The sequence below is a fragment of the Neocloeon triangulifer genome, unplaced genomic scaffold, assembly GCF_031216515.1.
Source record: "Neocloeon triangulifer isolate White Clay Creek 2 clone unplaced genomic scaffold, ASM3121651v1 ptg000003l, whole genome shotgun sequence".
In the NCBI taxonomy this organism is placed as follows: domain Eukaryota; kingdom Metazoa; phylum Arthropoda; class Insecta; order Ephemeroptera; family Baetidae; genus Neocloeon; species Neocloeon triangulifer.
In genome coordinates this window covers 3,232,270-3,257,958 of record NW_026775546.1, presented here as the reverse complement: position 1 = coordinate 3,257,958, position 25,689 = coordinate 3,232,270, and the positions used below count along the sequence as shown (strand labels likewise).

The window sequence follows — 25,689 nt, the reverse complement described above, 5'->3', positions numbered from 1 at the left end:
TTTTAATAAATTTATTTCATATTATTTATTCTTCTCGGTCTATACAAAAATTTTAAATTGGAAAAAAGAAGAATGGGTTTACAAATAGCAGATGTGTGCTTAAACGCCCAACATAAAAAAAGACTCAACCCACGCTATCGAAAAATAGTATATACTAAGAAATTTTAATATATATTAAAATTTCTTTATCACACCGAAGGTTTTTACATCTTTCTTCCTAGACTTGGTTTTTTAATAAAACTGATTAAAATATAAATTTAATGAAGTCTGGTTGGTTTACTGTTTTGGAAAAATCCAAATTTTTCACTACTATTTAAAAAAAAAATGTGTATATATGTCTATAAATTTTTATTGAGAACTTAAAAAAATTAAAAAAAATTTGATACTTGATGATTTTGGAAAATACTTATCTACAAACATGGAAGTTGAAATAGATATGATTTGGATGTATAAAATAATTTTTTAATTTTAAAAAGTGAAGTTAAATTAAGTCTTCATAATAACTTCAAAAGTTATTTTTTTATAGCAATAAAAAAATGAGATTGAAAGTATTTTTTTTAAATTTTCATTACTGAAGTGCAAAAATATTACAAGTATAATAAAATAAACAAGGCTCATGGGGTCTTTTTGATCTCGGAAGTTTTAGCAAAATTCTTGCTAGTCGTTGCTCCTTTTTGTCCAACTACTCCGTTGTTAAATTATTTGTTTTTCAATAGTTGAATGTAAACAATATGAAGTAACAATTTGGACAGATAAAAATGAAAAAATGAAAATAAAAAGACGGTGCAGTTTCAACTATCAACCGATCATTTGCTGCCAATCGCTTATCGAATCATGATTAATATGTAGTTAGTTCTGTGAAAAAAGCCTCGATATTTGAAAAAGGGTGACAGGAGTCCCAGGTAAAGTGTCTTTTAATGAGATTTTATTTTAAATTTTTGACGGCACAACAGTTTAAAAAATACAGGTACATTTTGATTCAAAAGAATTTTTTAAGCATTTTTGCTTCCCTGCTTGAGGTTTCTAACTATTCTAACTAAAAATTTATATTACAGTAGCTTCTGCCAAAACATAGAAATTATTATGATGAAACATAATGTAACAAATTTCCAAAAAATTAAATAAGTGCATTAGAAAAATTGATCGCCCGTCTTTTCTTGTAAAATACTTTTATGAAAACAATGACAATAAATGGTTAGTTATAAATATATTGATATATTTTCGTTTCGACTGAGGACAATAAATAATAATAACAACAATCTATTATTATGAAAATGAAAATATTACACCAAATACTACTGCTGTGCTTGATTTTATTGGCCGCGAGCGCTATAATCAAATTGTTTTTGGGCGAGGAGTTGAAAAAATGAAGCCTCGGGCAGCACGCGGCGAGCTTTTGTAATCAGCAGAGAGAGTCTCGCGAAATGGAAGTGCTTCGTCAAGGCACACAACGATGATAATGCAATGTCGCAGCATTTGTCAGGCTAATCTGCCGGCACAATGCACCCCAGGGGGTGCGACGGGGATGACACTCGAGCGCTTTATTATGATGTCAGGCACTCTCATCACGCGCGCAATTACACCCCATCGCCCAACAATTGGCTGATCTTGCTCTGGAATCACTTCAAAAGAGCAGGTCGGTCACCTGTTTCTGATTAATTTCAAATGCATAAGAAAATGCAAATCAAAACAACTTACAGAAACAAACTTCCACAACTGAGAACTGAGACGATAAAATATGTTCATTTTTTAAATGAGTGAAAAAAATGGTCCATTTTATATGTTAATTTAGTAAAAAAAAAAAATGATAGTTAAATGATATTAAATTTAAAAGAAATTAAATAAAAATCTTTTCAAGAAAAGTATTTAAAACTTTAATATGCAGTTAAATATACTTAAAGTTGTGTCAATAAATTAAATATCAAATCATATAGTAGAAGACTTAGGGTATATAAGAATATATTTTTTTTCACACCTTCTAAATCTTAATTCATTACATTGAAAAAAGCATTCTCTTTTTAATATTTATAAAATTGTGTAATTAAAAAAAATATGCAACATTCACTTATTTTTTTTTGCGAGAAACTAAAAGGCAAGGAAAAAAATTCACCATTCCTGGGCAGAAACTTTTAAATTGAAATCCACAATGATATTCGTTTACCTCTCATAACTCATTTGTATGAAGGATTTTCTATGAGAGAAAATAAATCAGGTCATGGTAGGAATTGTTGCCCATTGAAAAAAAGAACGGCTGCGAAAAATTTTCCATTTTAGAGATTTAATTGGAAAGTTGTTTTCCCAGAAGAGAAAAGACTCTACCTCATATTATTCTAGAGCTAAAAATCCTGCTTCATTGTTTGATATGCGCAATCTGCATGGGAAAATACTTATGTTGATTTTATAAGTTCGCAGTTCTTTGTTTAAATATAAAATAAAAATATTAGAGCCGTCAAGTACTTTGTGCACTCAGCAAAACAATTGAGTTAAATGCACAATGTACTGAATATATTTCTGTAAATTTCAGTGCTCACAGCCTAATAAATCTACAAAAAAAAAAATATAAAATATAAGAAGGGTTAAAAAGGTTTTCAATTTGCATACGAGGCAAACATACTGTGTTATAATTGGAGAGCTGTTTTCCCAGAAGAGAACAGGCACTTAACCTCGTTATATCTTGAAAATCCTACTACATTGAATGAAATGCGCAATCCTGAGAAATTATTCATGTTGATTCGTTGATTCGCAGTCTTTTGTTTAAAAAAAAAAAAAAATTCGAGGTAATATTCCTGCAAAATCTAAAAAAAGTCAATTTCCAGAGGGGCAAATTTTTCCATCGAATATAAAAAAGCCTAATCATAATTACAGATTAAAAGATTTTCTCAGCCGACTGATGTTCCCGCCGCAAAAAAGATAACGCGACGTCAGCCGGGGTGGCGGCTCGGAAATTAATGGTATCAAAAGGTAAGGGCGCTTTTTGCTCTTTTGAGAATTTGCCGCCCGATGCGTATCGCGCAAATTTATTTTCATTAAAAGCAAAACCACTGCACCATAGAGCAAAGGGACTTATGCTCTCTTTTACATTTATTTCAGCTGGAAATTTCGTCTCAGTCCTGCACCAATAATTGACACGAGATTTAGGTGAAATGTTATGTAAATTAAAAAATTAATCCTTGCATAAAAACAAAACCAAAATCCATATGGGCAGTAAATTTACTGAAATTTTCAAACCAGCGCTGCCATTAGTTTTCTTCGAGAGGAATTTTCAAATGAAATGTAAAACTTATACGTGTAATTGAAGTTGCCTAATATGGGAAATGATTAGCGAAAAATCAATGTTTAACTGCGTGTTAGTTTTTTGGGCAGCAATAATATTCCCTCTCTGGAAAAAAAGCCGTTTTTCAGGAAAATAAAATTAATAATTTTTTACTAGATATTCAACTTTAAATAGATTTTGAAACGAAATAATTTAAATAAATGTCTAAATAGAATATTTTTTTATGTATTTCAATATTATAATAATTTTTTTTAACCAAATCTTAATTCGATCGTCCCCATTGACAGAGCGGGTTCAAGTTTCAAGCAAACAAATATCATCTGATAATAATACTCTGCGCAAATATTTGGCAATCCTTCTTCATGTTGTTGTTTTTTTTTTGTCCTCGGCACCCATCCTCTCTCGTTCACCAACACGAGTTCGTCGTTCGGTGCCTTCCATTCTGACTTGCCATCTGGCGGATGCCAAGTGCAGTTAATTGTGGGGACAAGGTCAAAATCGTCCAACTCGCTGAGACGCGTCGCGCCGCAGTTGATAAAAAGACCCCACTTTGGGTTTGCGGCCGCAGAGAGGTTCGATCTTCAGTAAAGATGGCCTCGACTCGACTGCTGAGCAAGGAATTACCAGACATTGAGGTGAAATAAGAAAAACTCCAGTTTATTCGTCAACAAAAATATTTAATCATTTAATTAAGTATTTTTTATTCATTAAATTAAATTATTGTTTAAATTAAAATTCATTTAAAAATACATTGAAATTCTACAATTTTGTCTCAAATTGATTTAAATTTAAAAGCAAATCAAGAGTGTGTTGTTAAAAAGCTGCAAGTATTTGCTGCGTAATCTTTTTAGGCCAGCGTGTTGACTCGACTCTTCAGTCGTGCCGCGCAGTGCAAAGTCAATATGCGCCATGCATTTTCCGTATCTAATTTGAATAAATTATTATTTACAATTTAATTCCGTACTAATTATTTCAAACCGCAAACCGGCGCCAAAAACAGTCACGCGACTCACTGTCAGACATTTAGGAAAATCACATTATTTATTCGAAGATAAATAGATTTTTATACCATTTCGTTTCAAAACATTTTTTAAATAGAGTGCAAGATTAATATAATAATTTGTCCCCTCTCTTGGTTTTAACAATGATAATTTTAATTAAATTTGAAGGTTACACAAATTAATATAGGAATGAAATAAACCCATCAAAATAAAAACAAATAACTTATATTATTCAAAATTGAATTATGTATTATTCTTTTTAAATGTAATTATCCATTTCTTAACAATTATTTTTTAGGAAGCTTCTACGCAGAAAAAGTTGCACCTACTCGCTGATTTATGCTAATGGAATTTGTGTGTGTTCGTACAGGACCTGCTGGCCCTGAATCCGAAAATCGCTCCGTTCGCCAGCGTGGTGCCTTCGGCGGTGACCAAGCAGGAGAAACTTAAGTGGAAGCGCAATGCCAACAAAAACTGTACGGTGAGTGAATTCTTGCTTGTTATTCGAGTACAGTGGCGGGTCAAGGGTCAATCCGTCCCGGCTGTCGGCGAGACGTGACGCTTTCGTCGAGCGCCTCAAAGTGCTTTTTCCAGATTCAAAATAGATTTCTCAAAATAGATTTTGGCCTCTAAAAATTTGGGAGCTTAAAAATCATTTTCGAGAATTCAAACACTTCATACATAATTTTTTTATAGCGTTTTAGAAATTAATGTGTTTTAACCGCAAATATATTTCATTACAAAGACTGACCCCCCACCCGGAATGTTATCTGGTTTGGTTTAGTTTGGCTCCCACTTGATTCATTAACGCTTGGAGGCTCGTCTTCAGAAATAGACGCGTCAATTCTAAAAGCTCAGGGAAATAATTTGTGAACAGAAAATCATGGATAAGGTTAGCGTGAAGCGTGAACACAGATTAATACAATAAAAAAATACGTTCAGTTAAATTTCTCTCAAATAAATTATTGTTTTCAACAAAATGTTTTGTAACGATGGACAAATAAACAACAATAATAATTAAATAATAAAAAATTATGTGTTATACATTGTAAGGAAATAAACTTTTTCCGATATTTTTCTTCATCAAATATTAAACGATTAAAGATAATAAATTATTATAATGATATTTGATTTACTTATCAACTAATTTATTAATTTATTTCTTTATTAAGTTGCATAATGTTTGGTGAGTATACAATTAACTTGCCAGTATTATATTTATTTTGCATGCCTATATGTGTTTGAGATTCACTATACTTCCAGTCAGCAGTTTAATCCAAACACATTTGTGATATTAATTGCTGATTGACCTCATTTTGAGCCACCGATCAGCGAGTACACAATGCAAAAAGGCATTAAGGCCACGCAACGACTCTACTTAATCATGATAATGGCTCACAGAGCAAACACATTATAATACCATGTAATTGATATATTCACCACGGCTCTGATTTTTGCTGAAGTTAGTATAGGAAGTCTCTAGAAGCAGAGCTTTGTAAAAATATCAAACTGGCGTGGAGCGAAAATTTTCAGCAAAACCACCCACAAAAGCCAAAGAAGTTTGAATTTAATTTTAAATAATTTTTTTATCCCTCCTTATTTAGTTCAAATTTTAGTGGAGGTATAAGAAAATAATTTAAAAATAAAAAATTCATCCTTTTGAATAATTTTATCAACTAATTACACTTTACTTAACTTTAATGTATGCTCCACGGATCCCAAGTTGAGGGAAAAATCCTTTTTTGATTTTTATGCATTTTTATGATTATTTTCAACAAATTTTTTTTGTGAATTTTAATAATTAAAATTAATGTTTCTAATTATTTTTTTATGATGTAATTTCATTTTTCAGTCTTGTCCAAGTCTGGAGAACAATTTTGACGACATCAAGCACACCACCCTGAGTGAAAGGGCAGCCCTGAAAGAAGCGGCCCGGTGCTTGAAATGTGCCGACGCGCCCTGTCAAAAGTCGTGTCCGACTCAGCTGGACATCAAGAGCTTCATCACCAGCATTGCCAACAAAGTACCGTTCTTTAAAATAAATTTAATCCTGATCACTAAATAATTTCGTCAGAATTACTACGGAGCCGCTCGAGCCATCTTTTCGGACAACCCGTTGGGTCTGACCTGCGGAATGGTGTGTCCGACGAGTGACCTGTGCGTGGGCGGGTGCAACCTGGCCGCCTCCGAGGAGGGTCCCATCAACATCGGCGGCCTCCAGCAATTCGCCACCGAGGTGTTCCAGAAGATGCGAATTCCGCAGATTTTGCGGCCAGGCTTGGTGCGTCCTGCAGGTCATGACCGCAAAATCGCCCTGCTGGGCTGCGGACCTGCGTCTTTGTCTTGCGCGACCTTCCTCGGCAGACTCGGCTACTCGGACATCACCATATTCGAGAAGAATGACTACATTGGAGGCTTGAGGTAGTAAAAATTCTAAATTAATTGATTAAAAACTAGGTTATAATTTATATAGGATTAGAATTAAAATGAAATTTATCTAACTCGCAAGTATGGGGAAATAATGCGTCGTCAAAATAAGTAATTTTTTCTAGTTTGAAGAAGTACCCAGGAGTTTTAAATTGTATTATGATCATTGTGAAAAATTTCAATTAGGAAAATATTTTTTCTTAATTTCATTACTAGCTTAAAATTAATAACTAACGGAAAAACCCCTTGGATTGGTTTAAATTTTATTTTATTTACAAAAAAAAATCAAATCAGCGCTGCCATTAGCGTTGGGGTACTTTCGAACATAATACAACGAGACGGAAAATTTTTCCTGAGCTTTAATTTATTTCACCTCGATCTCCAATTAAAACTAATACGCATGACGTGCAATTGAAGTTTCTCCTAGTGGCAACGGAAATATGAGCGAACAGTTTAAATCCCGCGTGTTTTTAATTACAGTGCGAATCTCTATGAACACTAAATAGGAGAATATTTTTCTGATTTATTCTCGTAATGAGCAAATAGCAAACAAGAATTCTCTGGAAAGGTTGCAAGTAAATACAAAATATCGCAAAATATCAAATCTGCGCTGCCACTAGCGTTGGCACTTCAGATGTAACAACGAGAGTTTATTTGCCGCAAAACATTTCACCTCTCAAATTAAAACTGGCACGCATGACGTGGAATTGCTCTCCGTGATATGGGAAACGCTTAACGAACAGTAATGAAAATATTTCCGACTGTCTGCGCGAATTTAGAGTTTAAATTCTGCGTAAATTTTTAATTTCTTTGTGAATTATTTTGATCTCTGTAAAAAGTAAATGAATAAGCATATAAATAACAAAATCGTTTGAAAATTCTGCAATTAAATTAAAAATATAATTATAAATTCTGCCTGCGCTTCCACTAGCGTTTTTACTTGAGATATTACAATGAGAGTTGACGACTATTTCCATAAATTGTGCTCGGAAGTAATTTGCCTCTCAAATGAAAACTAAAACGCATGACGTAGAATGGAAGTTTTTCCAAACAAATCGTGAAAATTAATTAAAATAATCTGATGGGAAACTTAGTTTGACGCTTTATTTCGTTATGTTTTCAAAATTTTATAATTAGTTCTGCAGAAATTCCTCAATATCGTCTTCCCTATGATGTGGTCAACTTTGAAATCGATCTTGTTCGTGATCTGGGAGTTAAAATTGAAACGGGAAGGGCCCTGTCAACCCAGGATCTGACAATCAAGGTAAATTAATTCCTAAATAATCTGAAATGCTATTTTTGAAAACGGAATTTTTAGAGTCTTCGAGAGGAAAAATATTCGGCGATTTTCATCGGTATTGGTTTGCCCGATCCGAAAAATTTTGGCGTGTTCGCTGGATTGGGAGAAGCTCAGGGTTTTTTCACGTCCAAGAGCTTCCTTCCGCAGGTGTCTCGCGGCAGCAAAGCGGGAATGTGCGCTTGTAAATCGACCTTGCCCAAACTCTACGGGTCAGTCGTGGTCCTGGGCGCCGGAGACACTGCCTTTGACTGCGCCACCTCAGCACTGCGTTGCGGTGCCAGAAAGGTCTACGTCGTTTTCAGGTTAGTTTCATTTTATATTTAGGAAATTTAATTCAATGAATATAAAAAAAAAAAATTAGGCGAGGCACTACAAATATTAGAGCTGTTCCTGAGGAGGTCGAGCTCGCAAGAGATGAAAAGTGCGAGTTTGTCCCATTCCAGGTAAATTTGAAATTATTTAAAAAGACCAAGGTTTAAATTTTCAGCAATGCCACCCATAAAACCAGCTTATTAAAAAAATCGTATTATATTAAAAAACATTCAAAAAAAGTGGATTTTGTTAAGAGTTTTTTTTTTTTTTAATAAAATTGAAGCATAAAAAATATTACAAATTAATATTTTATGGGTAAATCATGATTAAATTTTCTTCCACATTTCCAATGTTTACTTCTTGTTTATGTGATATTTTTTAGTGCCTTTTCAGAATTTTAGCTTTTCATAAAAGTTGGGATGGGTTGTTTGCTATCTTGTTCAAATCGGCCAGTAATATAAACTTTTGATAGGCTCCTAAAAAAGTCTTGGTGGAGAATGGAAGGATTTGTGGCATCGAACTCGTCCGCAACGAACAAGACGACAACGGCGAGTGGCACTTGAGCGACGACCAAATAACAAGAATTAAGGCCAATTTCGTCATCTCCGCTTTCGGCTCCACGCTGGACAACACTGACAGTAATGCGCTCTCAATTTAAAATCTCACTTAATTGAGCCATTTTGCCTCCGCAGCCAAGGAAGCTTTGGCACCACTGAAATTCAACAAGTGGGGTCTGCCTGAGGTCAACCCTGAGCTAATGACTTCCAGCGAGGCGGATGTTTTTCTCGGAGGAGACGTTGCCGGAGTAAAATATTTTCTGTACATCTGTAAAATATATTTATTGACCAATTTTTTGTAGGTATCAGAAACAACAGTCGAGTCTGTCAATGATGGAAAAACAGCGTCCTGGAGCATTCACAAATACCTTCAATCTCTGGAGGGCAAAAGCGTCCCTGAGGCGCCTCAACTTCCCAAGTTTTACACTCCGATTGACGATGTGGACTTGAGTGTGGAAGTTTGCGGGATGAAATTCCCCAATCCCTTTGGTCTGGCGTCCGCACCACCAGCCACTACAAGTGCAATGATCAGAAGGTCATTTGAGGCTGGCTGGGGTTATGCGGTCACTAAAACGTATTCCCTTGACAAGGTTCATCTTCAATTGTTTTTATTTATTTGACAAAAAGATCAACTTTTTTCAATTTATAGGATATTGTTACCAATATTTCACCTCGCATTGTGCGCGGCGTCACGTCAGGCCACAATTACGGTCCTGAACAAGGTTCTTTCCTCAACATCGAACTCATTTCGGAAAAGTCATGTGCTTACTGGTGCAGAAGTGTAACGGAACTAAAGAGGGACTTCCCTGATAAGGTTTTAAATTTTATAGAAACTGTTTTAAATATTTATTTTTTCTTATTATTAAAATTTTTCAGATTGTGATTGCAAGTATAATGTGCAGCTTTAAAAAGGATGACTGGATTGAGCTCAGTAAACTGGCGGAAGATGCAGGCGCAGATGCCCTGGAACTCAATCTCTCTTGTCCCCATGGAATGGGAGAGTCTGGAATGGGCCTAGCGTGTGGACAAGTAACTAAAAAATAGAATTTATACCTTAGAAAAATATTAACAACAATTAATTTAGAAACCAGAGCTTGTCAAAGACATTTCGCTGTGGGTTCGATCTGCTGTGAAAATTCCCTTTTTCGTCAAATTGACCCCGAACATCACTGATATCGTCGTAATTGCAAAAGCTGCCTACGAAGGTATGAAAACTAATCACAAAAGCCAAAAATAAAATTCTTCCTTCAGGTAAAGCTGATGGCGTCTCTGCAATCAACACCGTTTCTGGTCTGATGAGTCTCAAGAGTGATGGATCGGCCTGGCCTGCTGTGGGCAAGGAAAAGCTCACAACGTACGGTGGTGTGTCCGGAAACGCAATTAAGCCCATGGGTCTGCGAGCTGTGTCTGCAATTGCAAATGCCCTGCCAGGCTTTCCTATTCTTGGAATAGGAGGCATCGACTCTGCCGATGCAGCCTTCCAGTTCCTCATGGCAGGTGCCTCTGTTGTTCAGGTATTTTTTTTTTTTTTTTTTTAATTTTTTTATGAAGCTCAATAATTTATTTTTTAATCAGGTTGGAAGTGCGATTCAAAATCAAGATTTCACCCTCATCGACGACTACTGCTCTGGTTTGAAAACACTGCTCTACTTCAAATCACTGGAGCACCTGAAGGACTGGGATGGCCAATCACCTCCTACACCTGTTCACCAGAAAGGAAAATCTGTCACTTTGATGAGTTCCATTGGAAAGGTGAATAATTTTTTTTATCATGTCTGCTTATTTATTTTAAATTTTTAATTTAGCAACTGCCTCATTTTGGCAACTTCCTTGATGAACGTGAAAAAGTGGAAGTGGAAATCAAGAAAAAGGAAGGTCCCTTATCTGAAAAGAACCAGCCGACCGTCAATCGTCCCGCTCCGCTGCCTTCAAAGGTGCCGAGTCTGAGTAATGTGATTGGGATGGCGCTTCCGCAGATTGGTGCGTACAAGAGACTGGACAACAAACAGCAAGTCGTTGCCCTGATCAATGACGTAAGCTGATTAAATGAATAATTTTGCTGGAGAAATTAAATTTTAAATATTGTATTTTAGGATATGTGTATCAATTGCGGCAAGTGCTACATGGCTTGTAACGATTCCGGATACCAAGCTATCACTTTTGACGCTGAGACTCACATTCCACACGTCACAGACGATTGCACCGGCTGCACAATGTGCGTTTCCGTTTGTCCTATCATCGACTGCATAACGTGAGTGCTATTATTTATTATTTTAGTCAATAATTAGATTAAAATGGTACAAATTTTTCATTCCAGTATGGTCAAAAAGACGATTCCTCACGTCATTAAGCGCGGAGTGGCTATCAATAACGCTCAGCATGCTATTAATGAATGTCAGTAGTCGCAATTTCCAATTTTTAAATTTTATCGTGGTTTTGGATTTTTAATTGGGCTAAAACAAAACAGATTTGGTAGCTGAAAGTTGTTAATCTAGGCTTAATAAAGAACCCAAATTTTTAAATAATCTTAATAATGTTTAAACAATTTTGATCAAATTATGCATCAAATTTTATACAGAAAAATCTGACTTGGAGGGTCCTAATCAAAGAGAAACTTATTGTGTCTTTCATTATGTGCACTTGTTGAGCTTTGCATATTATTAGTTAGAATCTCCTGCAAAATCCAGAGTATGCAGCCCGCGCCACAGAAAAGCTCCCACGGTTGCATACATTCAACTAAAAAAATCAATACATCGTAGCTTATGAATATAATATAAATCAAGGAAATAAAAATAAGAGATAAAAATTCATTTTAAAAGTTTATTCTTCGTTTTATGTGGATTACTTTATTAAATTATAAAGAAACTAATAGCACTATTTTGTCTCACTCTAACAATTCTGGCTGTACAAAATTTTGTTCCTTTTTTGTAATAGAAATCCAATCGGTTTGTCATAGTCGTCCACTTTCACACACATATATGATCAATAAATAATTAAATGTCAGCTTAATAAATATTACAGAGATATAATAAAAAAAAATGCAGCGTTAAATAGCAATAAAATGCAACTTGTCCTGACTTTTAACATAATATAAGTAGTGATTGTTGGAAATTCCGTAAAATGCGCCTTGGGGAAGGCAGCGTTTTGATTTTGCCAGGCACTATCGGGAGATCGCTTAATTTAAAACTTCTCTGGCAAAAGAAAATTAAAATTATTGCAACAGTGTAATCGGAAACAATGACATAATTGTTGTCCTTTGGTTATGACGTAAATTGTTTTAAGTATAATATATAAGTAAAAAAGCTACAAATTTTTAGGACCTAGAGACCATTGCTTTGCCCTGACCCGCATGCAAAATGCCAATCAACCCTGAAATCCGTTGGGCGTCAATAACCAATCGGACTCCCTGTTGAGGGGCATTTTGCTGAAATTTGCACTTGGCCCTAAATCTGACCAGCACAGCAGTTTAGAAGTGTTTCCTCTCCTGTCTGTCGGTCGTTTTCAGCTCAACCTTGGTCTCCTCCACCTCCTTTTTTGGTGCACTGCTGTCAGCCGAGGGCAAAATTGGCTGGAAGCCGCCGATAAGCTGAGGAGTGAAGTTTTCGATGTCGAATTTGGAAGCTGCTGGCTCTTGCGAAGGTTCAGGCACATCGTGATCAGCTCGTTCGACTATACCCTGAGGACGGAACTCGGAATCTCTGATGGCCGTCCATCCGTTTCCATGCGAGGGAGCTACGTTGGCACTGGCGTGGAAAGGCGCCTGGAAAGACTCAGGAGGAGAAGGGGCGACTGCCTCTGGTTGAGTGACTCTGTGGTGTGAGGTGATTACGTCAGCGGTGTGCACCTCAGGCCTGTGCTGAGGGTTGACGACAAACACCTGGCCCTGAGTTGAGCCCGAGTGGCCTCCGTCAGGGCCGGCGTGCATGATGGCAGAGACGGTGATTTCACTTCTGTCGCCGGTTTGAGGGACGACGCTCACTTTGTTCTTGTGCTTGATGGAGAAGCTGGGCCCGTCGTGCCTGTCGATGGGCTTCTCCAGGGCATAAGGGAAGTCAGTTTTGCCTGGCAAGATGGGCTGTTCTGCCTGGTGCAGTTGGTTGGGAGGCAGGGGGCGGCTGGAGCCCTGTTGGCCTACGTGAATATCGTTCTGGTTGGCGTTGGGGTAAACGACGTACACGCCAGGGGTGGAAGGTCGCTCGGCAGGTCGCTCCTCGGGCGCTGGGGGTTTGTTCTCCATGAGAGGGTGAGAGGGAGGAGGCTGAGGAAGTGGAGATTCCACTCTAGGTGCGTTCTTGATCATGGCACCCTTCATCATTTGCAAGGTAGCGACTTCAGGGCCCACACGACGTCCTACAGGAGGGCCTTGGTTAGGGGGACCTTGGTTAGGTCCATGGTGACCCTGAGGAGGGAAGCGTTTGAACGGAGGGGGTTGTTGTGGTGGGGGACCGCCAGCGTGCTGCCTGAACATATAGTACTCGCTATTGTCAGGTCGGAGGTTAGGACGGAATTGGGGCAGAATATTGGGCAAGGAGTCGTCATTTCTGTTGCGGACACCACCGACCTTCTGCTGAGGACGGAATCTGAGTGGAGGTGGTGGTCTGTTTTCAACGTGATGGCGGTCGATAGGTTTTGCTTGGACAAAAGTGTAGGGGTTTTCTTGAGGAGGGCGTCTGAACGGAGGTCGCTGCTGGTCACGGAAGGGGTGGATAGGCCTTTTAGGCTCGTACCCTGGAGGCAGATTCTGTCTGTACGGGCCAGGTGAGGAAATAGGTGGTGGAGTGGAATCAGGGAAGGTGACTCTGGTTGAAGAAAATGTTGGTGAAGACGGAGGAGGAGTTTGGGCTTGTTGCCACCCTTGACTGTCCAAGATTGGTCTCTCAGGTGCGTACCTGGGAGGAAGAGGCACACCCTGAGGAGCCCTGAAAGGTGCTCCAGGGAAAGGTGGGCGCATTTCAGTTTCCAAAGGTCTTACGTCACTCACAGGTGGCCTGAACTCCACCTGAGGTGGGCGCATTTCCAAATCAGGAGGGCGGACTTCAGCAGGTGCATTGTGGGGCCTCACATCACCGAAATCGGGACGAGTTTCGATTTCAGGTGGAGTAAGTTCGAGCTCAGGTTCTTTGTAGTTGACCTCAACAGGGGGCTGAATTTCAATTTCAGGTGTGGGTGGCTGATTCGGGAACTCAGGTTTCTCTGGCTTTTTAACAGTGTCTTGCTTTTTCTTGGGAGGAATCGGCCGGGCAGTTTCACTCTCCTCGCTAGGGTCATACTCGAAGGGTGGCAAGGTCGTTGGTGGCACGACGGTGCTTGGATCGACACTGTGATGGTGAGGATGTAGCGGGTGATTATCCTGCGGGTGGGCTTCTGAAACTTCGGCGGAGATTTCCTCATAGTCATAATATTCAGGCGTCTCGGACGAGGGCTTCGCTGGTGGCCAAAAGTCGAGCAACTTTTTAGTGGTTGTGCTTTCTGCGGTTGGCCAGGTGGAGAAATAATAGGAAGGGGCTGCGGTGGTGGTGGTGGTCGTTGCCTGCTCTTTGACGGCGCCCGTGCCCTGCAGTTTGGTGCTTGCGTAGGAGCTGGAAATCAACGGCACCTGTGGCACCTTTGATGACTTATGGGAGGGTTGCTCCAGATCGTTGGGTCTGATTGGCCCAAGGGTGTCTTTTCTGTCGATAGGGTCGGTGTCGATGGCAACCTCTTCGTAATCGTAATCAGCGTGTGCTGGAACCTGAAAAAAAAAGAATATTTAAAACTGCAACTAATCAATTAAATTTAAAAATTAACCTTCGAGGAAAATTTATGAGCTGGCTCTGAACTTCCGGCGGATGCTCCCGAAAAGTCAAAGGCACCGGTTACGGGGTCTCTCTCCAAATAAAATGGTTTAGTGCCAAATCCGTACAAGCCTTGCATTCTGTAACCCTAAGAATATATACATATATTTTTTTTAAATTAATAAATTTAAATAATTTATCTCACTTTATTAGGAGTAAGCATTGCTGGAGCCGATTGTGCGGCATCGAGGTCTGGTGGTGCCATTTCGGGGGGCGGCTTCTGCTCTGTGGGGGCGGCCACTGTCGTGGAGGCCACGAGCAGCATCACCCAAAGCGTTGCCCTCTGGGCGGTCATTCCTGCAAGCAAAAGACGAACGACCTTTGAGATAAAAATATAAAACAATTAAATTTAAAAGGAAAGATATTTCAAGGCAGGCAATTGTCCGAGCGCGCGCGTGTTTTCCTTATTGCGAAACGTTCGTTTTTAAGCGGCGCGCGAGCAGAGCAAACAACCGGCCTAACCACTTTGGCTTGCTGCTAATTTGGACATGTCCATAGAGGGCTGAAAGTGATCGAGTCGGTTCCGTTGAATTGAAAATGTACAATGTACCGCTAGCTCTTTTCAGCATTGCTGACGCGTGTTTTACACGAAATGATGCTCGCGTGCGTGCACTCATTGTTTTACAAGTTGTAAGTATTTTTGTCTCTCGCGTGTTCCTGTTTCTGCAGCATCTCTTCTCGCTTCCTTGTTCTCTGTGCGCCGAGAAACAAGTCAATTGAGCAATTAAATCTCGAGAATTTCAATCTCACCAGACTGCATTTAGTTAAAAATGGAAAAGAATGGGAAAACATAAATTGTTTTATTTCCTCACCAATAAAATAAGAATAAAAAAACGGTAAAATTACAAATCTGATTAAAATTTGAGGCATTTTTTAATTTTAAAAATATCAGAATAAAAAAAATGGTGAGTAAACATTCCATTTTTTTCCATGCGCGCCCCTTAACATTCCCTGCCCATGATTTCAAAATTTCCCGTACTGCCCGCTGCATTTTTAAGGCGAGAAAAGATTGTGGCTGCACGCGTGATTTTATTGAGTAAGGCGGCGGCCGTCAAGAGCGGTCAAGGTCACTTGAGCGCGCCCTTGCCTGAGGGCGGTCTGTTGACCTGGCTGATGCTGTGACGCAATAACCTTTCTTTCTTTCTTCCTCCGCTCGTCGCTCTCTCATGCATCTTTGGTTAAAAAAGCATGTGTGTATGTGTCATGCGAGTGAGCGGCGCGCGGAGTGAGTTGGGATTTCAACGGGACCGGCTCGACCACCGTTATGCATGCCTAATGCCCGCCTTATTTAATCAAAGCAGCGGCGCCTCGTTCTCATCTCCGACCGTTCCTCCGACGTATAAAATAATAACATCTGATAAATATATAGAAAAAAATTATGTAAAGAGAGCAGGTGCACAGCTGGTGCTCTAATCCATTTTATTAATATTCCAGTAAAATTAAATAAAATGAACAGAGATGATTTGGCACTGTGATTGTTGGGTTTAGATAATTACGCCTGAGTGACTTCGAAAAAAAATGTTGATGAGTCACTTTCGTGTCTTTATTTTACGTGTTCTGCTCCGTTTGAAAGTGAAATTGCATGCGGATTTCGTTTGAAAAAGATAGCTTAATTGAGTTTAATTAAATTAAGAACACTTAACTCGAGATTGTCTTTAGACACGCATTGCTGGATTAAATTTAAAAAAACAACTTTCAGAATTTCAGACTGTTTTTTTTATAATCTGATATAATAAACTCAAATTATTATAATGCAATATTTAATAAAATGTATATATATGTGTGTAAATTCATTAAATCTTTTTTAATGCATATAATTAGATTTTACATTCCAAATATTATACTAAAAATATAAATAATAAAATATATAAATATTGAATTTTAAATAAAATTAAAAATAAGTATCAGTACAGAAATAATTTTCTGTTCAAATTATTTTCGGTTTGAGGGTAGATGAAACAATGATTGGGAATTAAGATTTGCAATTATTTTGAAAAAAATATTCCTTTCACATTTAATCCTTTCCATTGATCACATAAAAACACAAACACTTTCAATAAAAAATTTGATTTGTCGTCAAGGTACTATTCTGCGTGTAAGACAATTATTTTTGAAAATTATTATTATTGTTGTTTATTTGTCCAAATTGTTACATCACATTTTGCTAAAACTTCCGAGGCCAAAAAATTTTTTGACAATTATTGAAATACAAATTTTGAATAATGTGCGGCTTTCGAAAGACAAGTTAAATGTTTCAGAAATGCTACGGACAGGAAACAAATTTTACTTGAGTTATTTTTGCTTTTCATTTATAAAAAAATGCATTTTTTTTTAAATTACATCAATTTTAAAGACATTTTTAATTTCTTGAAAACTTATTATTTTGATGTATTATTACAAATTTGCTGTGCAATTTTATTGCTAAAAAGGTGGAGCAGGGGCTATTTTAACCGTTTACACAGTTTTGCACCAACTTACATTTTAAATTAGGCAATAGAGCGACCCTGACTTGTGCAAATTGTGAATGAGTCTCGACAATTATTTCCGCGCTCCATCCGTGTTTTGTGCATTTATTCTCTTTCGGCATTGTTCTCCGTCGGAAAGCAGGTTAACTCTTATTAGATATGCCTCGCAGGGCAAATTGCGTGGGATTCTTATTATTGCCGCGCGCGCGTTCAGCTCTCCGCCGACTCTTTTTGTTCGCGGAATGAATCGGATAAGCAAACATGAATAATTTGGTCTCGTCATTTCGTGACGCAGCCCACAAGAAAAAAGATGTTTCCGCGCACACCTCGTCGGAATGTGGGTCTCCGCGAATGATTAAGCAGCGAATTTTTGGGTCACCACCCATGCAAATTGTGCGTGTATGGTTTTTTTTAACCGAGGCTTCTTGAAAAAGTCGTGTTTGTTACGCAAAAAGGTCATACCGACCGACGTATAGAATTGGAACAAGACGTAATTTGCACAATTGGCTTGTCATGACAGGCGTGCTTCCAGATCATTGTTTGGTTTTTAAATTGAAGGTAATCTATTACATTGTTGTATGCATATGAAACTCTTAATGAAACATGTAGAAAGAAAAATATCAAGAAAATTTTCTTCAAAAAAAAATGCCACAATTCATTTTGGTGTAAATTGCTATTTCAATGAAAAGTAGATCAAAATATATACAAGATAGTTCTATTTTTCTTCTATCCAAGGAAAATAAATTAATTTTTGAATTTTAAATAGATTTAATTAACTTAAAAGCGGTTGAATTTAGATCAAATTTTAATTTTTATATTTTGGATATTAAAATTATTTCTATTCAGCTAATAAAAAAATTGAACATAATCAACGATTAATGTTGAATGAATTTTATATTAAAGTTTTTCCAATTAATTTTTTTTTCGTTCTATGATGAAAAGGAGCACCTTGAGGTCGTTGAGGAGAAAAATTCCTGGCTTGAGAAAAACGCTGTCTCGGTTTCGAAATCATGAAGAATGCAGTTAGTTTCTTCTTTCTGCTCTTATGGTTAGGTTTGGGCTTGAACTTGACCGCGAATCGCGTGGCATATTACCACACACGCACTCTTCGTGTGTGTATTTTATTTTATATTCTCTCTTTCCTCTAGTGAGAATGAACTCAAAGTGGAATCGACACAGTAGCATAATTACTCACATCGGCACTCGCCGCACGATATATATATTTATGATTTCTCGCGCGCCGCAATTTGAACCGGCGCCAACTAGGTTTTTACCACCGCGATCATCCGTAGCCCACATTTATGCCAAGAAAGAAAAAGAAATGCGAAATTACAATGCAAACGAAATTCTCAGAACCCAACCTGATGATCCAGATTCGATTTTTTTTTATAATTATTATACTGCCATTGAAAAGCGTGAGTGTGGTTGCGTGTGAAGTTCGAAAAATGAGGAAGTCTAAAAAGAGGATTCACGAAAGGACGAGAGAAAAGAAAGCAGTCTCTGCGTATAGTGGAGGTTTCTGGAATTCTGATTGAAGGATTGACTCATCGTGAAAAGAGAAATTGTGATCCTGAATCCGGATCCCTCGTCTGTGTGGAGAGTTTTCCTGGCAGAAAAACCAAAGCACGTCACCTACGTGCGTAAAATGACACGAGGAAATTTAGCCGCGGCAGAACTTTTACCATACACTTTTTAAATTTCAAGCTGGAGAGAAAAGAAAAGAGTTTCTATAGACATCATCAAAGTGTTTTATATTATCACCGTGGAAGCATGAAAATTTCGTGTTTGAAGTTCCCGAAAGTTTATACGGGAGACCGAGATAATTTGATTTGATTTTTCTATGTAAACATCAGATTATTCAATTTATTTTTATGTTGTTTTTGCAGGGTTTAAACCAGTTTAAACAAAATATTAATCCATTATTTCGAAGACTCATAAATCTATTGACAATGACTATATCGGACACAAATCGGAGGGAGGAAGCTTGAAAAGATTTTGTGAAAAATAACATTCCGTAAATGAATATCAATAAAAATCACAAAGTTAAATCAGGAGTCGATCTGCGACGAATTTTTTTAAATTTAAATTTTTAACGCACTCAAAATATAAAACATACCCCACCGAATCCGTAAAAACATGGCGCTTTTCACATATAATTTTTTTCTTTCTCCCTTGATTTGTGAAGAATGAACAATAATAATACAAAAATTATTTGAAGTTCTGATTTGCAGACTGCAAATTATTTTCCTCGAACTGCATTTTAGCGTTAGTCTCTGAGCGTATATGTTTTCACAGTTATGGGCGTGTGTGAATAAATATTTCTTCCATCTCTATAATACGTGTTGTGGATTTGATTTCGGTTCTTGCGAGTCAATGCCGTTACCCTTGGATAGACAAATGAGCTACCGCGAAGCCAGCGCGGATGAAACCGACTTAAACTCTTCTGTCAAAGAAGCCGCGCGCACGAGATTTAATTCGCTCTGTTTTTCACGAGAACGCGCGAGCGAGAGGAAATAAAAGAACGAAACAGGAGCAGCCGAGCCAAGCACACACCTTATTGTTAATTATATAGTAACAATTAAATGTACAGTTTCAAGCACAGAGAACGAAAAAAACAACACTTGATCTGCTTCTCGCTGGATTCGGTTTTATTACCACTTGTGGCTGTATTAGCAAGACCGTAAAGAGTAAAACACACACGGATGTAGAGAGGAAAGAGGAACATTTATTTTATTACCACTGGGAATTGTGATAATGATAATTGAAACGTCCGCTAGTAAAAGGTGAAACTATTTTTTTCCGTCTCAAAATTAGGTAAGAATAAGCATGGATTATAAATTTTTATATTCCCATTTTTTCTAATGAAACCAAGAAATAATTAAATTAAACATTTCAGTTTTTGATAGAATTATAGTTTTAAAGATTTTTTAACAAAATTTAAAAGCCAATTGATTCTGAAAATTACCTTGTAAATTAAAATACTCTTGAATCAGATCTCATGTTATAGTTATCAATAGAAAAACCAAAAAGATGGATAATCTACTTGCTATAAGTTTCAATAATTTTTGTAACTTTTGCAAATTTTAAAATTTGTTCTTATTTTTTACACGGAAACAAAATACTAAGAAAATTTTCAAAATAAACTTAAAATCCAGGTCCTAAATTTTATATAAAATAATATCTCCAAACCTGCGACTTCTTCTGGTCCTGTGCTCTGAGGTGTTAGTGAGGCGAGGCGGAGGCCCTGAGTGAGCTGACTCGAGCGGCAGGCGGCCGGTAACTGTATTTTGGTCGGCCATCAAGGGAATAAATACCTCGCGCCTGACCCACATCCGTAGCGCCTCATACGTACAAATTCCCTGTCGCTTGATCTTGCGCTGGCTGGCGTGCGCAGCAAAAACAAAAGTAATGGCTTAATTTGCATTGTTCCCGCAGGGTTCGGCGGCCAAGGGCGGAAAAAATTATAATCAAAAATCTTGGGCATATTTCACGCGCGTCAGCGCGATTTTATTGAACTGAGATTATGCACACATTTATGCTTCCGTCGCATGAATAAAAACACATTCACTGAATTCGCTCTGCCAAGGCGACTTTACAGGCAAACAGAATAATTTATCGTCGACATAAGTATTGCTCGTTACGGGGGTGTTTGTGTGACAAAAACCGCTGTTTGATTTACATTGCAGACAATCAAATATTAAAAATAAAAATTAATTTAAACACGCACATTTCATTAGCAATGTAAAATGGGTTGATCCACAAGATCATAGTAAAATGGATTTCCTTAAAAAAATCAAATTTTTTAAATAACTCAGGAAATACTATTTATCCAGTTTAGGGATAATAAAATTAATTTCAAGCTATCGCTAGTGTCTACAAACTTATTTGCTTAAATTTGTAAAAAGTTTCAACGTCAACAAACTTCACATCAACATAAGAAACATTTTCCCACATTTTCTCCATCGCATTTCATCAGCATAATATACTGATTGATACAAATTTCCATAGTACAAACAGTTAGGTTTGAAAGCTGGCTTCGAAAAGGCCAAATGTGTCAGACTGCAAAATGATCAATTGGAAACATCTTGAGCAGCTGACCAACATCGTAAAACAATCGGTGAAGTAAAAATCACATTAACTGACAATTTAGAGCAATTCAATTCAAATTATTAGAGGAATGTTTGCTGATTTTATGATTAGTTTTCGGGAGTGACGGGTTCCTTGCCCAAGTGAGTTTTGAGGTGTTTGTTGTGGTTGGACTTGGTGGTCGAGTTCTTGCCACAGATGTGGCACGAGTAGGGCTTCTCCCCCGAGTGGGTGCGCATGTGTTCAGCCAAGTAGTACGACCTGTGGAACGTCTTGCTGCAGATCTCGCATGTGTGCTCTTTGTCCTTGACGTGTTCTCTGTAGTGGCGCATGCAGTTCGACTTGCGCAGGAACTTCATTCCGCACACGTTGCAGGTGTACGCCTGTAATCAATCGCTAGTTTTGAGAAAATTTTCGAAGGGGCATCAAGCGGTTTTGAGGTTCTGTACCTTGTGCTTGGTGTGCGAACGCCGGTGCGCCTCCAGGTCTTCCTTTCGGTAGAAGGCTTTTCGGCACTGCTGGACGTCACACTTGAGAGGCAGCTGGGCTGGAGACTCGTGGGTCCACATGTGCTGGCTCAGGTTCCAACGAGTTGTAAACGCCTAAAACGAAAAATGACAAAAAAATGTAATGCTTGAAATTCTAAAATAAAATGTTATTTTTAGAAAATTATAGTCAAAATATAATAGTGTAAAAATATCTAAATTTTCATTCTAAAAACTAAAATCAAAAAGTTAATGAAAAGGTTTCACAATTAAATTTGGTTCAATTATAAAACAAGGAGTCTTTTACAGCAAAAAATATTTTTTTTGAATGTTAAATTTTTTTTTAATAAATTACCTTGAAACAAATAGTGCACTTGTACGGCTTGATCCCTGAGTGAGTGCGCATGTGCACGGCAAGAGAGGTCTTCGAGTAAACACCCCCGCACTCGGTGCATTCCTTGTACCCCTTTTTGGGTCCTCCCTCTTTGGCCTGTGGCAGGTACTTGCGGTCGTGGAGCTGGCGGACGTGGCGAGTCAGACAGGAGGCGTGGGTAAATCGCTGGGGGCAGTGGGCGCAAACATGCGGCTGCGGAAAGTGAGCCTCCTCCAGGTGCCACTCCATTCTCTTCTTCGAGTGGAAAATCTGAGGAAAAAATATTTTGCTTATTTAATCAACTTAAGCTTAGATAGAAGTAAAATGATTTACTTTAAATCTTTTCAAATTTTATTAAAATAAGAATGAAACATTTTTTAAGTGAATTTTTTTTTGTCATATAAAATTTAAATTGTTGATACTGATTGAATCTAATAGACACATTTTATATAGAAGAAAACAATTTCATAAATGTACCTGTTCGCAGAAGCTACAATGCAAATCGATCGGAGGCTTGCGTTTCCGCAAATGGAGCCAATCCCTGTGCTGAATCAGGTTACTGTAGCGCCGAAAACCTTTACCACATATCTAGACAGATAAAAGAATTTAGCTCAACACATCAAATCATAGAATAAAGTTACTACCTTGCAGTCATAAGGTGTGAGCCCAGAGTGCTTGTTGGAGTGCTCCATGAGTTTCTGCTTGGTTATGAAACTCTTATCACACACTTGGCACTTGTGAGGACGAATGTTCATCTCGCGCTTCATGTGCAGACTGAGGCTGGGCAAACTCTTGAAGGTCTTTCCACACAGAGGACACTCGAGTGGGTGAGACTTGGTGTGCTCCAAGTAGTCCTTCCTCTCCGAAAACTCGCATGGCACCACGCAAATGGGGCACCTGTACCTGGAGAGCAGAAGCGAAACAATTAATTTGCTAAGAAGAATCAAGAAAAAGACAAACTTGGTTTTGCGATGCTCTTTGCGTCGGTGGTTCTGCAGTTCGCGGTAGCTGTTGAAGGTCTGGTTGCAGACGGAGCAAACCTGCTGTCTACGCACAGACTGCTCCACCAGCAGAGTTTCTTCACCCATCACAGTCATTAGTACTTTTTGTTCTACGGGTTCCTGATTTTCGGCTGGCTTGAGATCTTGGTCGACGGGACGCCATTGGTTTCCTCCACTGCCAATGGGAATTCCTCTGTTTACAATAGTCCCACAGAACACCATGTTGCGTTCGGTGTGACTACTACTGCAATGAGAGAGAAATAAAATTATTTAATTTTATAATAAAAACAAAAGACATTGCTTAAATATGGCTAAAATTGTTAATAGATATAAATTTAAAATTAACAGACTAACAAACCTTTGGGTAGAGGTTGAAGTGCTGGCAGTCGCTGCTTCCGAATGTCGGGATGCAGCGGCCGCCAAGGGCTGCCAGTCGGTCAGCAAGTGAGGAGTTTCAGACCTCCTCTGAATTGCTAATCCCGAGAACACCTGGACAGAATTTATTTTAGTAAAGCAAACATTGCAATGCACTCCATATTCACATCTTCGGCTGCAGGTCCCCAGAGAGAGGCAGAGTCACCCCCGATACTCTCCTGCTCACTGAGTTCACCCTGCGGAGGCATCGTTTCATCAGTCTGGATGTCTCTGATAGAGGCATTGTCCTGGAAAAACAATCAAAACTCCATTTAAAATTTGTCACACAAATTTGGTTCTGTGTTAAAAACATAATTAAAAATCAATAAAGGTATTTTTTTCAATATAATTTACAAAAAATAATGTCATTTACGAAAACCCTATTAATGGTTTTAAAATAGCACAAATAGCAAAAATTAACCTTTAAATGGTACAAAAAAAAGTACAAATACAACTTATGCCTACTTTTGGTGAATGAGGACCAACGCTGAAATGGTCCGATGCTTCATACTCGTCGTTGGAAATGCCGAGCACAATTTCGCCCTTATTTTCTCCCTGCTCGATCTCACTAGGTCCCTGGAAGCTATCCGAGCGGTCGGAATGAGCGTCCAACACCTCGGAGCAACGCACCATCTCCTCTTCCTTCTGTCTGACGATCAGTTCTAAGGTTTGCGAGATTGAACTGCAGCCTTGTGCATTGGCAACATTGCTTCTTGATATTTGAGCAAGTTCCTCCTTAATATCGATGAAGACGTTTTCGACCACAGTTGCATTTTCACGGAACACAGTATGTGTCATCAGCGCTGATTTGGCAGTAGAAGCTCCAGACGAACCAGATGCAGCTAAATATATGAAATTCAATCATTTAAAAAACTCCAAATTTTGTTAAAAAGTACCTTCGGGTTGAGTTTCAGGTGAAGCTGCTCTTGACTTGTCATTCTGCGGCTCATCTTCTTCTTCGTTGCTCTCGTAAAAATGTTCATCCTCGTCCTCATTTTTGCCAGCTTCGTCTGGTGTTTCATTTTTATCAAGCTTTGCCTGGTTGGCAATTACCTTCTCTGGCGAAACTGCTAAAAAAATAAAGGAAGAAATTGTAAAAAAAAAAAAATAATAATAATAAATAACTCTTGATCTTTTACATTTTTGGCGAAAGACCTTGTCAATTTTTAATGCATAATAAATTATATAATGTGACCTATTTCATGGGATTATATTTACACATACCTGCAGCGGGTCTGATAAGTGGTGTGCCGCTGGCCTGGGTGTGTGTTGGAGAGGCCTGCGGAGGCGGTGGTCGGGGGCTGGAGGCGCTGAAAACAGGCCCCGGAGCCACAAATGGCGCTGGCACTGGATTGTAATGGAGGTAACTCGGGGGTTGCACGAAAAGGCTGAACGGCGTGTACGAGTTAGTCGGCAGCGTCGGCACAAACTGAAGAGGTGAGGCCGCAGGGGCGGCCGCGGAGGCCGCGGTCACACACCTTCGTATCAACGCATGGATCACCTGCGAAAGCGGCAAGGGTGATGTAAAAGTTGGGCAACCAGAGTGAAACAAAATGACTGTCGGATCATAAAATTTTATTCATCTTCCCCTGATTAAATTGGATTTTCTCGGCTTCAAGACGAGTTTAGATCATTAATATGCAAATTAAAAAAATGAATTTGTGCATTTTCCATCCAAATGGAGCAGTTTAATAATTAATTAAGCGTCCCACTACGACAGTGGAATTGCTGTCGTCGAGCGAACATTCACCTGATCCTTGGGGTGCGTGTTGAGGTGTTCCTCGAGCGAGATGCCCTTGCGCACCGACAGGGTGCACACGGGACACACAGGGTCCTCCATGGTGGCGAGGGGTGCCCTCGGGGTGCCTGCGTCGGCGGCCGATTGGGTCAAATTTGGCCGAAATGTGGCGACCAAAGCGTTCGATGGCGCACGTCAAAACGCCATCTTGCTGCCAAGTGCAATTTGCAAGAGGTGGGGGTGGATCACGTGACTAGAGTTTTTGATTCGCTACCACGGACGGTGCTGCCATGCCTGCAGCGGCGGGAAATAAATTATTATTATATTGCACGTTCTGAACTCAAAAAATGAAAAAAAAAAAAAAAAAACTTGTGTCATTATTTTTATTTTATGATCCAACTACTTAAAAAAATTAATTCATA

The 25,689-nt window shown here is 38.4% G+C and overlaps 3 protein-coding genes and 1 long non-coding RNA gene across 7 annotated transcripts; 1 reads left to right on the top strand and 3 right to left on the bottom strand.

Moving 5' to 3' along the window:
* The first annotated feature begins 3,749 nt into the window (after positions 1-3,749).
* Positions 3,750-11,897, top strand: LOC132193164 (dihydropyrimidine dehydrogenase [NADP(+)]). Its single transcript, XM_059613614.1, has 18 exons — positions 3,750-3,909; positions 4,646-4,756; positions 6,128-6,298; positions 6,350-6,696; positions 7,840-7,966; positions 8,021-8,304; positions 8,364-8,445; positions 8,787-8,952; positions 9,007-9,119; positions 9,174-9,461; positions 9,521-9,685; positions 9,748-9,900; positions 9,956-10,076; positions 10,123-10,385; positions 10,447-10,623; positions 10,677-10,904; positions 10,965-11,122; positions 11,189-11,897. Exons 1-18 carry the CDS (start codon positions 3,865-3,867, stop codon positions 11,271-11,273), a joined length of 3,084 nt encoding a protein of 1,027 aa, XP_059469597.1. The 5' UTR covers positions 3,750-3,864; the 3' UTR covers positions 11,274-11,897.
* LOC132193166 (uncharacterized) lies at positions 4,029-4,755 on the bottom strand. The gene is made up of 3 exons (XR_009441412.1): positions 4,605-4,755; positions 4,253-4,286; positions 4,029-4,198 (listed from the first exon to the last, which is right to left on the bottom strand). It is a non-coding gene; the product is annotated as an uncharacterized LOC132193166 (long non-coding RNA).
* Positions 11,682-20,496, bottom strand: LOC132193165 (uncharacterized). Its single transcript, XM_059613615.1, has 4 exons — positions 20,360-20,496; positions 14,851-15,002; positions 14,659-14,793; positions 11,682-14,602 (listed from the first exon to the last, which is right to left on the bottom strand). The coding sequence occupies exons 2-4, from the start codon at positions 14,998-15,000 to the stop codon at positions 12,338-12,340; spliced, it is 2,550 nt and encodes an 849-aa protein (XP_059469598.1). The 5' UTR covers positions 15,001-15,002; positions 20,360-20,496; the 3' UTR covers positions 11,682-12,337.
* Positions 20,497-20,644: 148 nt separating this feature from the next.
* LOC132193163 (zinc finger protein ZFP2-like) lies at positions 20,645-25,487 on the bottom strand. 4 transcript variants are annotated; one of them, XM_059613609.1, is made up of 12 exons: positions 25,280-25,487; positions 24,754-25,030; positions 24,426-24,599; positions 23,995-24,371; positions 23,658-23,777; positions 23,474-23,604; positions 23,075-23,359; positions 22,759-23,017; positions 22,592-22,702; positions 22,097-22,384; positions 21,706-21,858; positions 20,645-21,639 (listed from the first exon to the last, which is right to left on the bottom strand). In XM_059613609.1, exons 1-12 carry the CDS (start codon positions 25,367-25,369, stop codon positions 21,367-21,369), a joined length of 2,538 nt encoding a protein of 845 aa, XP_059469592.1. In that variant the 5' UTR covers positions 25,370-25,487; the 3' UTR covers positions 20,645-21,366. The 4 variants fall into 4 exon arrangements, with proteins under 4 accessions (XP_059469592.1, XP_059469594.1, XP_059469593.1 ...); XM_059613611.1 differs by having other exon boundaries at positions 23,075-23,356; XM_059613610.1 differs by having other exon boundaries at positions 24,426-24,596.
* Between the last annotated feature and the right edge of the window lie 202 nt (positions 25,488-25,689).

Coding starts and splice junctions, on each gene's coding strand:
- LOC132193164 (XM_059613614.1), top strand. CDS start 3,865: ATGGCCTCGACTCGACTGCTGAGCAAGGAATTACCAGACATTGAG. Junction 4,757..6,127: donor ATGCCAACAAAAACTGTACG/GTGAGTGAATTC, acceptor TTCATTTTTCAG/TCTTGTCCAAGTCTGGAGAA. Junction 7,967..8,020: donor CCCAGGATCTGACAATCAAG/GTAAATTAATTC, acceptor CGGAATTTTTAG/AGTCTTCGAGAGGAAAAATA.
- LOC132193165 (XM_059613615.1), bottom strand. CDS start 15,000: ATGACCGCCCAGAGGGCAACGCTTTGGGTGATGCTGCTCGTGGCCTCC. Junction 14,794..14,850: donor CAATGCTTACTCCTAATAAA/GTGAGATAAATT, acceptor ATATATTCTTAG/GGTTACAGAATGCAAGGCTT. Junction 14,603..14,658: donor CTCATAAATTTTCCTCGAAG/GTTAATTTTTAA, acceptor TTTTTTTTTCAG/GTTCCAGCACACGCTGATTA.
- LOC132193163 (XM_059613609.1), bottom strand. CDS start 25,369: ATGGAGGACCCTGTGTGTCCCGTGTGCACCCTGTCGGTGCGCAAGGGC. Junction 24,600..24,753: donor ACTTATCAGACCCGCTGCAG/GTATGTGTAAAT, acceptor TTATTTTTTTAG/CAGTTTCGCCAGAGAAGGTA. Junction 21,640..21,705: donor GTTCGCACACCAAGCACAAG/GTACAGAACCTC, acceptor GATTGATTACAG/GCGTACACCTGCAACGTGTG.